At 38.0% G+C, this 15,006-nt stretch overlaps 2 protein-coding genes across 2 annotated transcripts in view; both read right to left on the bottom strand.

Moving 5' to 3' along the window:
- LOC127450351 (gastrula zinc finger protein XlCGF57.1-like) overlaps positions 1-13,503 on the bottom strand; it is a 152,577-nt gene extending 139,074 nt beyond the window's left edge. The window contains exon 1 of the mRNA XM_051714404.1: positions 13,262-13,503. Coding sequence (XP_051570364.1) covers positions 13,262-13,343 — 82 coding nt within the window. The 5' untranslated portion in view covers positions 13,344-13,503. The remainder of the gene's footprint in view (positions 1-13,261) is intronic.
- LOC127450393 (gastrula zinc finger protein XlCGF7.1-like) overlaps positions 1-15,006 on the bottom strand; it is a 94,156-nt gene that overhangs the window by 3,469 nt on the left and 75,681 nt on the right. The window lies entirely within an intron of this gene.

The raw sequence follows: 15,006 nt of genomic DNA, 5'->3' as shown, positions 1-15,006 counted from the left end.
GGCTGACCACTTCTGGAAAGGTTCACTACTATGCCAAGTTTTCTTCATTTGGAGATAATGGCTCTCACTGTGGTTCTTTGGAGTCCCAAAGCCTTTGAGATAGCTTTGTAACCCTTATCAGACTTCTGGGTTTGTTTCCATCACCACCTTCATCTCTTCTGGAATTTCTATTGACCTTGGCATAGTGTGCCACTGAGTGAGACCTTATAGCCAAATTCATGCTACTAAAAAGTTCTATTTAAGGGAGGATTTGATTGAACAGGACTGGCAGTCATCAGGCCTGGGTGTGCTTCATCCAGCTGAACCCAGCTAGTTTCTTAAATCCCGTTTATACCCGGTATTAAGATGCATCTCAGGTGATCAAATCATATGTGGTCAGGCAAGACACATCGCGGTTTATGCCTGGTCGCTTAAATGCTTCTCATATGTTCGGATTTCAAGGGGAGGGTCTCTGATTTCATGACAACATACATCAATCACTATGTCGGTGTGTTACTGCATGATATTAAAGTACAACATAGTTAGAAATGACAAAGAAAGCGTGAAAAAAGCAGTGCACCTTTTTTCAGATGCAGCTGAAATTGAATTAAACACGAACGCAACATTTCAAGCAGAATTCTCCATTATTTTAGTGGATTACCTGTATTAAAGGAGCTTGAGATGTTTGTGCTTCTTATATGTGTCACTGCATATTGATCTCAGACACACTATAAAAATCCAAGAACTTCTTGTGCTTGTGTATGTATCTGCTCTTAAAGCAGCTCCTAACCGGCAAAGTTTATACTCTTGTTTTAGCTCAGCGGTTCATTGACATGTGAGGGGGTGGTGCTTCACTGCTGTCTGGGATGTATATAGGACAGATTAGCATTTGCACCTCAAATGTGATGTGGTCACATACGTTTTTGGCTATCTTCTTATGTGGTTTTTGTGTCACAAAATGTTTTAGACCCAATTTAGACCTGTATTTATCACTGACCACATGTGATTGGATCACCCGAAACACATCTTAATACCAGTTGTAAACGGGGTCTTAGATTTGGGGATTTAGTAATTAAAGGGGCAAATACTTTTCACACAACCCCAGCTGGCTTTGGATAACCTTTTTTAAAAACTGTATTTGCCTACTTTTTTAATCTCTGAAATAATTTTGTATGAAATATGCACAAAAATAGAAGAAATCAGAATGGGGCAAATAATTTTTCACAGCAATGTATCATTTTAACCTGGATAAAATGTGACTGGAACAAAAGTCGGAACCTAGCTGGAAAATGAATACAAGTTTTCTTGCCAATTTCAGAGGCCCTTCCTCTCCTGCGGATGATGGAGATTTTCCCTCACGATTGGAAGTCTTTACAGTTGGTAGACGTGTTCACAATGTTTTAATTTTGTTGAAGGTTTTAAGCCATCGTTTAAATTGGGGGGATGCCAGCTAAATAATCTGGTTACAGTACAGTTTTCCAAGCCTTAAACATAAGCCCCCCCATTTGACAAAATTTACAAGACTGCGACCCCCTTGCCTATTTATTTACATGGTCTATATAGAACATAATTGTAGGCTTTTACAATCGCCAAGTAAATAATAAATAAGAAGCTTTTACTAAAGGTAAAAAAACAAAATCTTTCTTCCACTAAAAACAGTACATTCAGGCAACTTTTTTTTCCACATTAACAATATTTATTGATTCACATGTTGAACATAGAAAAACAAAACATATATACACAGAATCAACAATTAACCCCCACTATTACCCCTCCCCACTCTGGCCCACAACAACATCCCAGTGGTCGTACATGATTATAGACACACAAAAAAAATGTATATAATAATATATGTATATTATAATAATAATCACACATCCAGAAATGTCAGATATCAGCCCCATTTCTCCACAAACAAGGTCAACTTCCCCAGTCTTCTAAATGACCCTTCTTCAAAGGCCGCCACCCTCCCCATCTCAGAGCACCACTCCTGAAATAAGAGTGCTCCAGCCGACCTCCATCCCCTTTAAAGTGTCTGGTGATCATGACACCGGTTAGGACCCAACTCTTTATGTGTCTATTCTCAACACTGATGACCGCCTCATCGCCCAAAATACAGAATCTGGGGCAAAATGATACCCGAGTGCCCAATACATCACACACAAAACTCTGAACCTTCAACCAAAACTCCTGGATCTTAACACACCCCCAAAAGACATGGGTTATGTCTCCATCCTCTGATTGGCATCGCCAGCAGGTGGGTGTTTCTTTAAGACCAAGCCTATACAATCTAGAGGAGATCCAATAGAATCTATGTAAAATCTTGAATTGCATAAGGCGCACCCTTGCGTCTCTAGATGCAGACTTGTTTTTTAGAATCCTAGCCCACTCTCCTTCCTCCAATACAAAGTTAAAATCTTTCTGCCATAATCTCTTGAGAGAAGTTGAAGCTCCATCCCTCAGACTCTGAATTATCAGGGAGTAATACACTGATGCCTCATGACCTTTTCCAAAAGCTGTAATCACCACTCCCAGAGTATCTGCTGCTTTAGAGGGGTGTATGCTACTCCCAAAAATAGTACAGAGTAAGTGGCGCAGCTGTACATACCTAAAAAAACTGGGGATCCCAAAATGTTGAACCAAATTTTCAAAGGATCTCAACACTCTCATATAGGTCACCGAGTGCATTTACCTCCCTCATAATCCATTCTGACCAGCAGAAAGGGGACTCATTAATACAACATTTGTGGTTCAGCCATAAGCTCAAGGCAACATTTAAAAAAAAAAAAAAAGCATCTGCCAAATGCATAAATAAATGTACGAATTAAACACTCTGGACACTTTTGTCCATACTGAGTGCAAATGCGAGATAATGGGGTGTAATTTAACTTCTCCAGTTAGTTTGATAGAAAGGCTTTGCAATGGCGAAATAGGGCCAATAACTTCCTGTTCAATACAAAACCAGGGAGGGGCTCTCTCAGGTGGAAGCGACCAATGAGCCAAATGTCCGAGACCGAATGTAAAATAATAAAACAAAATCTTGGGCAGGCTAGACCACCTTTGTCAACTGGCCTATGCAGCTAACTGAAATGTAATCTAGGATGTTTCCCATTCCAAATGAAGGTCTTCACTATGTTATCAAATTGCTTGAAATAAGACAGGGGGACATTATAGGGAGATACTGTAGCAGGTAGTTGAATTTTAGAATACAATTCATTTTAATAACGTTAACCTTCCCAATCATCGATAAATGTAATGAAGCCCATCTGCCCACATCGCTCGAAAACCTTTTTATTAAAGGGTCACAATTAACTCTATAAGGGTCGGAGACGAATAATAGAATATCATCTGTGTATAGCAGAAGCTTATGCGCCACACCTCCTGCCACAACTCCGGGAAAATCCTCCTCCTTTCTTATCACAGCTATTTAAGGTTCCAGGGCCAGACAGAACAATAATGCGGAAAGACAGCAACCTTGCCGGGTGCCCCTATCCAGAATAAAATAATCTGAAATTAATCCATTTGTTTGTACCGCCGCTACCGGGTGTCTATAAAGTAACTTAATCCATCCAATAAACGTACTCCCAAACCTGTACATTTCCAAAATCCATTTCAAATGCCTTTTCGGCGTCAAGTGAGATGGCAGCGACCGGAGATTGATCATTCGCTACTGACCACATGATATTGATGAAACGCCTAATGTTATCAGAAGAGCTGCGGCCCTGAATAAATCCCACCTGATCTATATGTATAAGAGATGTTGTAACTTTATTTAATCGATTAGCCAAAATTTTTGACAATATTTAAATGTCTAGCTGGATCAGGGAAATTGGACAGTAACTCTTACACTCGTTTGGATCTTTGTTCTTTTTAAGAATCAGACTGATCAGGGCTTGCGTCATGGTTGGTGGAAGCTTTTCATTCTTTAATGATTCCGTATAAACTTCTAGCAAAAGTGAAACCAGTTCTGTAGCATAATCCAACTGGCCTTAATTACCTCGCCAAGCTCCTCCAAGGTTATCTCAGAATCGAGAGAATTTTTTTGCTCAATCGTCAATTTAGGGAATTCTAAAGGTTCCACAAAGTTTTTAATATTTTCATCAGTAGATGAAGACGTGGAACTATAGCGATCAAGATAGCATTATTAATATCAATGGCTGAGGTAAAAATGTCACCACCAGCAGATTTCACTGAGGGAATGGTAGAAAAACACTCTCTCTGCTTTATATATCTAGCCAAAATCTTCCCTGCTTTGTCCCCCGTCTCAAAGTATGACTTTGACAAAGTCTTGCCCTGAATAGCCAAAACTCCACCTTCCGCGACAAAATAGTATCTGTATTTAAATCGGGTCAATTCTCTGAGGCCATCAGGCGACATTCAGAACTTCAGCTTTGCCTCGGCACTTTTAATATTCCCTTCCAACTCCACGAGTTCTTGTACTTTGGATTTTTTGATGAATGAGGCATACTGTATAGTGCCCGACCGATATTATCGGCCGATACTAGTCTTTCACCGATATATCGGTATCGGCGTATATGTTTACCGATATGCGCCGATATGAAAACTTTTTTCAGAACATATAATGCAGAAAACAATGCTTTAGAATTGGTGTCATTACGTAGTTTGTCCAGCAGAGCGCGCTCTGACTCCATTGTTTACAGAGCTGACTCTGAGCTGATGGGGGCTCTGCAGACAGGGCAGAGTGGGCTGAGAAGGTGTTTTCAAGGTAAGCTGCTAACTAGTTTGTGAAATACATACTGGAAAGTTAATAAACAATGACCCCATCATTTTATATAACTAATATAATGATAAACTTGTCCCTGACAACCATGTCACTCCTGTTTATCACATCTGTTTGCTGTGTTTTGCTGTGCCAGCTATAGTTTGTCAGTGCAGTCAGTAATGTAACAGATTGAAAGGTAAACATCAGAGCATCTTTTTGCAGTTCAGCAGACAACAGTGCAGTGGCGGATTATGTGTGGTGAGTGTTGATTTCAGGCTATGTTAATACCTATTTGGTGAGACACAATGCTGGAAAGTAAATAAAGTCCATCTTTTGCTCTCTGTGGCAACGAGCTTATAGCTAACTAGCTAACCACGTAGCTACTTTCATTGTTGTCAGCTGAGTGGAAGCTAATGTGTAAACATGTATTCACCAAACTGTTTTGTTCAGGATTCACAGTTTGGTACCCCTTTCAATTCCAATCGTTGCATTTACAAAATGTAATATTTAAAAGTCTGGTTTTACAGACATTAAAATAGAATACGTAATAAAAGTAGATTTAATAAACAGTATATATTGTTGGAACTGTATCTAAAATAAATGAGGGGTGATAAATAAATACTAATACAACAGGCTGGAAAAATAGACATTTATTCATTTTAATATCCTATATATATTTTGAATGTGTTGAAACTTGACACCGGGTGACGCACCCCAAAAACGGCACCGTTACATCGGTTTCATACTGAAGAGCCGCTTAAAAGTACGTTTTTTTCTCTCTCTCGTAAATGTAAACGAGTGTAAGTGCCAACACCATCACATATTTCTAAAGGATTGAAGCCTGTCACGCACAACATGAGCTCATTGATGTCATTAAGTGAGTCTGCTTTTTTATTCCATCAGTTACTCCTGGTCGGAGGCTGCCGTAAATATTTAGTTTATACGTAGGGTTACGTTCTACCTAAGTTTAATGGTGTAATACTCAAATATTTAGTAGTGCATAAATTTTGACTTAGTGCCCATTTATGTCACAACTAGGCTAAGTTTTAACTTACATATAGGTGGTGCAACTGGTGTTCGTTTAGCAATTTATTGTATTTTTATTTATTCTTCTTTTAATGGTCAGCATTTGACTGATACTAAACAGTACTGATGTTTATTTAGCTATTTATTGTATTTTTATTTATTCTTTATATAAAGGGTCAGCATTTGACTGATACTAAACATACAGTACTGATGTTTATTTAGCTATTTATTTTATTTGAATTTATTCTTTATTTAAATGGTCAGCAATTGATTGATACTAAACATACAGTACTGCTTTTTATTTTATTTTATTCATTATTTAAATGGTCAGCAACTGACTGATACTAAACATACAGTACTGATGTTTATTAAGCTACTTATTGTATTTATATTTATTCATTATTTTCTGTGTTCATTTCTAGAATTTGTTGACAATATATAATAATAATGTCAAATATTCTTTGATAAAAATATTTAAGAAAGCAGCCTTCTGAGTACCTTTGCATAGTCATATGCATTGCACAATCCACATAAAAAAGGTCTGTTTTCATTCCAGCTCAAAAATTAACTATATTGGCCACCATATCGGTAACTGGTGAATTTCCCACCTCTAAAATCTGTATCGGTCTCAAAAATCCCATATTGGTCAGGCTCTAATACTGTATGATCAGGCCCCTGAGAACCGCCTTAAGTGCCTCCCAAGCCATGCCCACAAAGGATACTGAGAACCAGTTGGTCTCCATATAAACATTGATTTCAGCCTTTAACATTTGTTGGAAATCAGGATTTTGCAAAAGGGATACATTAAAGCACCAACTATATGATTTATTTAACTCACCAGGGCGTGATCTGAGACTAAGATGTTTCCAATTGAGCAATCAACAACAGATGAAATGAGGGACTTAGATATATATAAAAAATCTATTCTAGAATAAATCTTATGGACTGATGAAAAAAAATTATAGTCCCTACCAGATGGGTTCAAAAGTCTTCAAATACCTGCATGACCAAGATTTTTACACATCCTGAGAAGCGTCAATGTTGCTGTAGGTGGCTTACACACTTTTGCTTCACTATGATCAAGGACTGAGTCCATCAATAAATTAAAGTCTGCTCCCAATATTATATCATGAGGGGTGCCAGCGGTTTGCAATATCCCTTCAAGATCTATAAAAAAGCCCTGATCATCAGCGTTAGGTGCGTAAATATTAGCCAAAATAAGACTTTGCCCCTGAATTTCTGCTAAAATAATAATGACTCTTCCTAATTTATCTTTAATCTGTTTGAGACATTTGAATTGTAGATGTTTACTTATCAATGTAATGACTCCCCCTATTCTTACTTGAGCCAGCACTAAAGAAAACATGCCCACCCCATATCTTCCCAAATTTTTCAGCGTCCTGCGGGGAAAGATGCGTTTCTTGAAGAAACACTATCATATTTCTTATGTTTAAGAAAAGAAATAATCTTCTTTCTTTTTATGGGGTGCCCCAACCCATTCACATTCCACTTGGAGAGAGACAATCCACTCATATTAACATGACATTTTGACATATTAGAAAAAATAGATTGTGTCAAAAACAAGATTATAAAGACCACATTCCAACATTAGTGCAACAGTCAAACCCCAAACTTCCCCCTGAACCAAACAAACAGAAAAAAGAAAAACATGCGCATTAACCCCACGCATGACAGCGCCAACCGGCGTCCATGCCTCTAAACTCAAACAGTCCATGTACGCCTATTAGAGTCCCTGAAATACGTAACAGAAAATAATCTATAAAACAAACTCCAGCCAATAGGCAGAATAAACACAAAGAACGTGTATATTCATTCACAAAACTGTCCCGAAGGTATGTTCCTCCACAAAACAAACTCCAGCCACTAGCGGAACCAGCACAAAAAAAATAAAAAAATAATAATAATCTGTTCAGTTTCCTCGGGCAGTCAAACGAATGTTCAGTGAGCCGGCTGTTCATGAGTGCAGCAGATAACCTAATCCTTCCAATGTCCTGCAAAAAATACTCCATAAAACAAACTCCAGCCAACAGGAGGCATAAAACACAAGGCACATGCAGATTCATCCACAAATGTCCCGAAGGAGTGTTATTCCACAAAAAGACTCCAGCCGCTAGGCGGAACCACCACAAAAAGAAACAAAACAGGTGCCCAGTTTCCTAGGACGATCAAGTGAATGTTCAGTGAGTCAAGCTCACTTGCGAGCAACATGAAAATCACCAAATGGCTTACTCACCCCATTGTCTCTATGAAGGACAATGCTTGCTGTGGGCATGTAAATATTTTGCAGCCATCCTTAGTATCTATTTTCAATTTAGCCGGAAATATCAGTGCAAAAGTGACCGTCCACTGATGTAAGAGTTTCTTGCATTTCTTGAATCGATCACGTTTCTCTCGTCGAATTCGCAAAGTCTGGGAACAAAAAAATACTGAGGTTCTTCCAAGAAAGCCTTCCGACATTGACATATTAGAAAAAATAGATTGTGTGTCAAAATTATAAAGACCACATTCCAACATTAGTGCAATAATCAAACCCCAAACTTCCCCCAGAACCAAACAAACCAAACAGAAAAACGTGCGCATTAACACCGCGCATGACTGCGCCCATCCCTCTAAACTCAAACAGTCCATGTACGCCTACAAGGGCCCCCATGACAACTTTGCCATCGGTTTGCTTCAGTCCGGTGTTTCTATACAGATTTTGTGAGAAAGAATTACATAACAGAAGAAAATCTATAAAACAAACTCCAGCCAACAGGCAGAATAAACACAAAGAACATGTAGATTCATCTGCTTAACTATCCCTAAGGTGTGTTCCTCTACATAACAAACTCCAGCCTCTAGTGGAATCAGCACACACACACACACACACACACACACACACACACACACACACACACACACACACAAAAGCAGTTCAGTTTCCTCGGACAGTCAAACGAATATTCAGTGAGCCGGCTGTTACATGAGTGCAGCAGATGACCTAATCCTTCCTATGCCCTGCAAAAAATACTCCACAAAAAAAACTCCTGCCAATAGGAGGCACAAGCACAAAGAATGTGCAGATTTATCCACAAACTGTCCCGAAGGAGTGTTACTACACAAAACAAACTCCAGCCGCTAGGTGGAACCAGCACAAAAAGAAACAAAAAAGGCACCCACTTTCCACAAACAGTCAAGTGAATGTTCAGTGAGTCAGGTCCAATCGGCTGCAAAGCGAGCACCACACAATGACTTACTCATTCCATTGACTTTATGAAGGACAATGCTTGTTGGGGACAAGTAAATACTTTGCAGCCATCCTTAGCATCTATTCTCAACCTGGCCAGGAACATCAGTGCAAAAGCGACCCTCCTTCGATGCAAGAGTTTCTTGAAGGAGTATTATTCCACAAAACAAACTCCAGCTGCTAGGCGGAACCAGCACAAAAAGAAACAAAAATGGCACCCAGCTTCCTCGGATGGTTAAGTGAATGTCCAGCGAGTCAGGCCCACTTGACTGCAATATGAGAATCACACCATGTCTTACTTATTCCATTGACTTTATGAAGGACATCGCTTGCTGTGGGCATGTAAATATTTTGCGGCCATCCTTAGTATCTATTCTCAATTTAGCCAGGAACATCAGTGCAAACGCGATCTTCCGTTGATGTAAGAGTTTGCTGCATTCCTTGAATTGATCATGTTTCTCTTATCAAATTCACAAAATCTGGGAAGAAGAAAATGTTGTGGTTCTTCCAAGAAAGCCTTCCTTTGCTCCTCGCCTTGCGTAACACAAGATCTTTATCGGATGATCTCAGAAATCTGGCCAGAATTGATCAGGGCCTGTCTCCCTCCACGGATCTCCAAGCCGGAACCCTGTGAGCTCGCTAGATTTCCAGCTTATAGCCTGTTATGTTGAGCAGACTCTGAAAGAGCTCGTCCAGAAATTCCACCATATTCTGACCCTCTGCTCACTCAGGAATTCCAACAATTCGGATTTTGTTTTGCCGGTTATGATTCTCAAGGTCTTCCAACTTTTCCCAAATGCGTTCCAAGTCCACCTTGGTCGCTAGCGGATTAGCAGCTAATTCCCTCTCCGATGACTCCAGATAATCGATCCGTTTCTCAACATCTGACACTCTTGTAACCAACTCAGTGAATTTAGTCTCCATGGCAGTGATCGATCGGCGTATTACAGCACGATCCTCCAAGTCAGCAATGACCTTCGTCAGCATTGCCGTCATGCTCGACAGTTGATGCTGAATCTTTTCCACTGCATCGTCCAAATAGAGTCCCAGGCTCGAAGCCTCCGGAGGGGCTTCAGCTTGAGCACGTGAGTGTCTTTTAATGTCTCCAGAGCCTGAGGATTTTGAATTCTTTGACATATTGTCTTCCTAGAATAGTTAAGAATCAGGGTGTATCGAATCTCACCGGTTTATGACATAAAAAGTATTTAAACTAGCAAAGTGCGCAGAGCTCGAACCTTGCATCCAGGCAACTTATTTGATGTTTTATAAGGTATTGTCTTCTAGTGTTAATTATCACACAGCAAATGGCGAAAAATCTAACAAATCAAAACTCTGGTATTGTTTCTCCCTAGATATAGCACGTCTAAAGAAGCAGAATGTTTGAATTAACAGAGGCCAAGCTGCACGGCTGTATAATAGATTTGCAAGTGCAAAAGACACATTTGGAGCATGCACTCTCAGAGAGAGAGAGAGAGAGAGAGAGAGAATAGCAGTGAGATTTCATAGAGCAGCCTATGTTTAAGAGTGCACATTTTGTGACAGAGCAAAGAAAATATGTGCAAGCGGAGAGATTTGTGTGCACAACCGGTATATGGATGCACTCTCGTATGATATGCATGTGCTCTCGACAGAGCTTCAGTCTATTAAGCTGGACTATGGTCTATTAAGCTATTCATTTTCATTTATCTTCACAATACATTAATTGTAATTATTTATCATATGATTTTACTGTGAATTAAAGTCAAAATGTTGAATAATAGGGCTGGGAAATGCCACAGACCTCTGATTCGATATGTACTGCAATTTTTAAAGGGGTCATGACATGCCTTTTTATGTTTTTTATATTTTACAGAACATTTCTTTAGAACGTTAAAGAACATTTATGTCTGACATTTGTTTTACAGAATGTGCAAGTAAAAGGTAGGGATGTACAAAACTACATTTTCATAATCGACTAGTCAGAGCTATTAGTGGACTGGATGGTTTTAAGGAACCCATGTATAAATAAGCTGCATTATGTCCATGTTACCCAATCAGATGTGTTTCATAGGGATATATGGACGCTAGGGGTGTAACGGTTCTCGGTAAAAACCAAACCGTATGGTTCGCCACCCACTGTTCAGGAAGCATTGGCACCGCAGTCGGTTGACCTCATGTTTAATGACACATCTGGAGCACAAGTTTTGGTCAAGAAAACAAAGCGTCAAACAGACAGGCACAGTTACAACCTCCGCTAATGCACCCGAATGGATCTGTAAATGGATACGCTCCACCTGTGTTTCACGTGGGTCAACTTGATGACGTCACTGTTCTGCAAAGCAGTGTGTGTAGTTGAAAATGGCAAGTGGAGAAATCAAAACACTGATGGAGAAGACCCCTGCGTTTCTCCTTTCTGGTAACCATTTCTTTTTGCAGTCAATTACAACAGCAATGGTCAAAAGACGTTTACAAAACAGGCACTGTTTGCAGACATAGCTCGACATGAGTGCTGTATACTGGTAATATATGTCAATAATGCACGTGAGGGTTTATTTAAAAACGCTCACGCAATTTCTTCCTGTTTCCTTGCGCGGCTGTAATCTATCACAAGCATCAATAATGCACTTTGATTAATGGCATTAAGATGCCGTTATAGTAATATATTGATACACGATTAATCATTTACGCCATCATAACCCAGGCAAAGAGCCACAGGTGAGCTGAAACTGCACACACTCCCTTCCATTTTTAAGCAGGCACTCCGTGCTAATTCAAACAGACATGAAACAATAACTAAAGCGCTTGGGTTGTTCATGTGGGATTTCCATGTATGATTAAAATACTCAAGCAGCATTATCACAACATCCCTTCTCATATAAATTCTAATAGCAAGGTTATTCCTTCTATAGTGATGTACAACTTCCGAATATTGAATATGTTGAGATGAGTTTGAAGTGCACATTATGTTGATGCATGTAGTGTATCAGTGCAGGTATTGAGTTTAAAATACCTCTTTCACTGAATTCAAGAAAGAAAATACTTTTTATTAAGTTTAATTCAGTAAAAAAATCACTGCAAAAAATCATTTTACATTATATATTTTTATGTAGGCCTACTTTTTTATATCCTATGTTGTGAAATCTCAAATGTCAGATTTTAGATTTGTATGGGTTTAACCTGAAAGTGATGTAAATGTCAACTGGAACTGAAATAGGAATTTACATTGAGAAAAAAAAACAAAAAAACTGAGAAGGCACTTTGCCTCCTCATTTCCAAGTCCACCACATGCTGCTGTTATTTACGTGTAGTGTTATTTTAGAAAACTGATTAGATGTTGGAAGGAAATGTTTAAAACTAAAGGATATTGATTTAACAGTAAAATTAATGACTAAGTGTCTTTGAAGTCCATCCTAAATTGACTGTGAGAGTGCAGGTAGATGCAGTGTCCTTTATGCTTTTTATAACCAAAATTTGACTTGCAAATGTAACGCAGCTTGTAAAAACACAATACTTCAACAACTAGAAAAAGATACAATATTGCGATTTCCACATTTCGTAAGTAGCACAACCATTTTCAACTGTTCTAATAATAAGAACATTTCTTGAGTACCAAATTAGCACATTAAAATGGATTAGGTGACAGTATATTTTAAGTAGACTGAAGTAATGGCGGCTGAAAATGGGGCTTTGCTACATAAGGGTAAAAAAATATTATTTTTTAAAATAAATAACACAAAACACTTGAAACAGTACTAATAATAATTTGCAACATTACTAATATTTTTGGAATATTTTTTATCAAATAAATGCACACCTGATGTCAAGAATTCATTAAATTTCTTTCAAAAGCAAAAATGTCTTAATGTTCTAAAAAATGGAAGTGTGTAAACTGTTTCAGTTTCATAAAACTAAATTGTAAAGTAATTCCTTGAGTAGTTTTTCTGTGAACTACCCATTTACTCTAGGAAGAGTAATATTATTTCCCAGTACTCTAAACTGTATTCAAGTTCTTCAATAGCAATACTTTTATTCAAGTATATTTTCACCACTGATTATTATACTGGATATTCTCATTTAGTTATACAATAATAATAATAATAATAATAATAATAAATACAAACCATATTTTGATAGATTGTGCAGCACTCTACAAATCTGTAACGTTTGCAATTCAAGTTATTATCAGTTGGATGCACATGTCATTATTGGTTTAACAAGGTTATTTTATCAGCTCATATAATTTTATAACTACAGTCATCAAATCTGTTCAACTGTCTGAATGTAAAGAATGAAGAATAAACACCAACCTGTTTGTTCGTCAGTGTGTTCGGTTTTAATTCTGCATGCTTCTGGATAAGCCATATCTTCACTCTCCTCTTTAATAAACATCTTTACAACAGTGTCACACAGATTTCACTTGTTTCCTGGAGTTTTACAATTCTCCCGCCCAAAATAAACACTGCAAATAAAACTTGTGAAATCACTGAAGAAATAAAACAGATGAATGTCACATTTATTCTCATTCAGCGCGGGGAATCTTCATCATCATCATCATCTTCTTCTCTAATGGCGAATCACAAACTAATATCGCGCATTATCGCCATCTACTGACAGCATGAACCAGAGACATTGACGTGTAAAGAAATCTTTGTAACAAGAACATATAACATTGATTGGCAGAAACGGACATCACAATACATCATCATTTCCCAGCATTACCACTATATTTAGGAATCCGAATTACAGATGGCCTTTAGTATTCAGGGGTCTAGACATTTTCTATAAGGAACATGAACGAATGTTTAGAATCCTCGAAAGGGTCCATTTTGAAACTTTTCCTTTAAGAGTGTAGTTCCGCTGATTGTTGTTTGTGTGTGTCCTAACAATAACAGTTTATAAATTAATCTTTAGTTTGTATTATACATATTACATAATTTAGTGCTTAACATGTATTGTACTTTATGAATATATGATTTATATAATATCAAATATATTCAAAGTTTCATAATATTCGTAAATGTTTCAGCATATCAGTTTATAATATAAGGATTGTGTAGAGAGACAATCGTGCATTACGCGACTAACATCACCAATTATTAGGATACTAACCAAAAACTGACTCAGACTTGTTTTTAAAGCTGAAGTATGTAGTTAAGTATGTTAAAGGGGTCATGAATTGGAAAATCAAACTTACCATGATATCTTGACATATAAGAGTTCATAGCACTATAAAAACACTATAAATTTCAGAACCGAAAACTTCGTTAGGCCAAAAAAAAAAAAAAAAAAAGGCTTTATTGAAACCAAGGTGCCAAAATGGCTTGTTCTCTACTTCCTCCTCAGTAATACATCATAGTAAGGTATTACATCAGCACAGGTCAGCCTCTGCATAAACAGATCAACACCTTCTTTATCGTCAACACTGCTTAGGCCCGCCCACCGGTCTTGTGGTTAGAGTAGAGTGATGAGATTATTTTTGGAGCAACAGGAGGTTACGATGGCCACGAATATGTCAAGATGTTGTGCAGTGCCAAGTTGTGGTAAACTAGATCTCTTACATTTGCTTCGCAAGGATCCCAACATTAAGAAAGAGTGGCTGACGTTTATTTTTAACGAAGTCCCGGATCGTGTCGGTAAGAACATGTTTGTTTGTTCGCTTCCTTTTTCCGATGATTCTTTCACAAAGAAGACACAGTTCGAAGCAGGCTTTGCAGAGAGACTTACATTAAAAGTTGAAAGCCAACTATATTGGACCCGACAGTGATGTCGCAACAAACAAGTGTGAATATCCATGTTAATTGTTTCGCTTCGTATGTTACAGACTGTTAGATGTGTACTGAGTATTTGATTTGATCCTAGTGATTTTAGATGCTCGTGTATTAGTTTGAACGCATAGGGATCTCTAAGCAGCATGTATTTTCTTGTTCTGTTGGCATGATGGCACAATTACCACAGATGCACCTAAAGATTATTGATATCAATGTATTTAGACAATCTGTTTCCTTTTTAATGAAAACATGACTCATTGTAATGAACAACGTATGCGTTTGTC

Source organism: Myxocyprinus asiaticus, chromosome 13, assembly GCF_019703515.2.
Source record: "Myxocyprinus asiaticus isolate MX2 ecotype Aquarium Trade chromosome 13, UBuf_Myxa_2, whole genome shotgun sequence".
Lineage (NCBI taxonomy): Eukaryota > Metazoa > Chordata > Actinopteri > Cypriniformes > Catostomidae > Myxocyprinus > Myxocyprinus asiaticus.
Note: the sequence above shows the minus strand (reverse complement) of the source record. Positions and strands in the feature narration are given on the sequence as shown.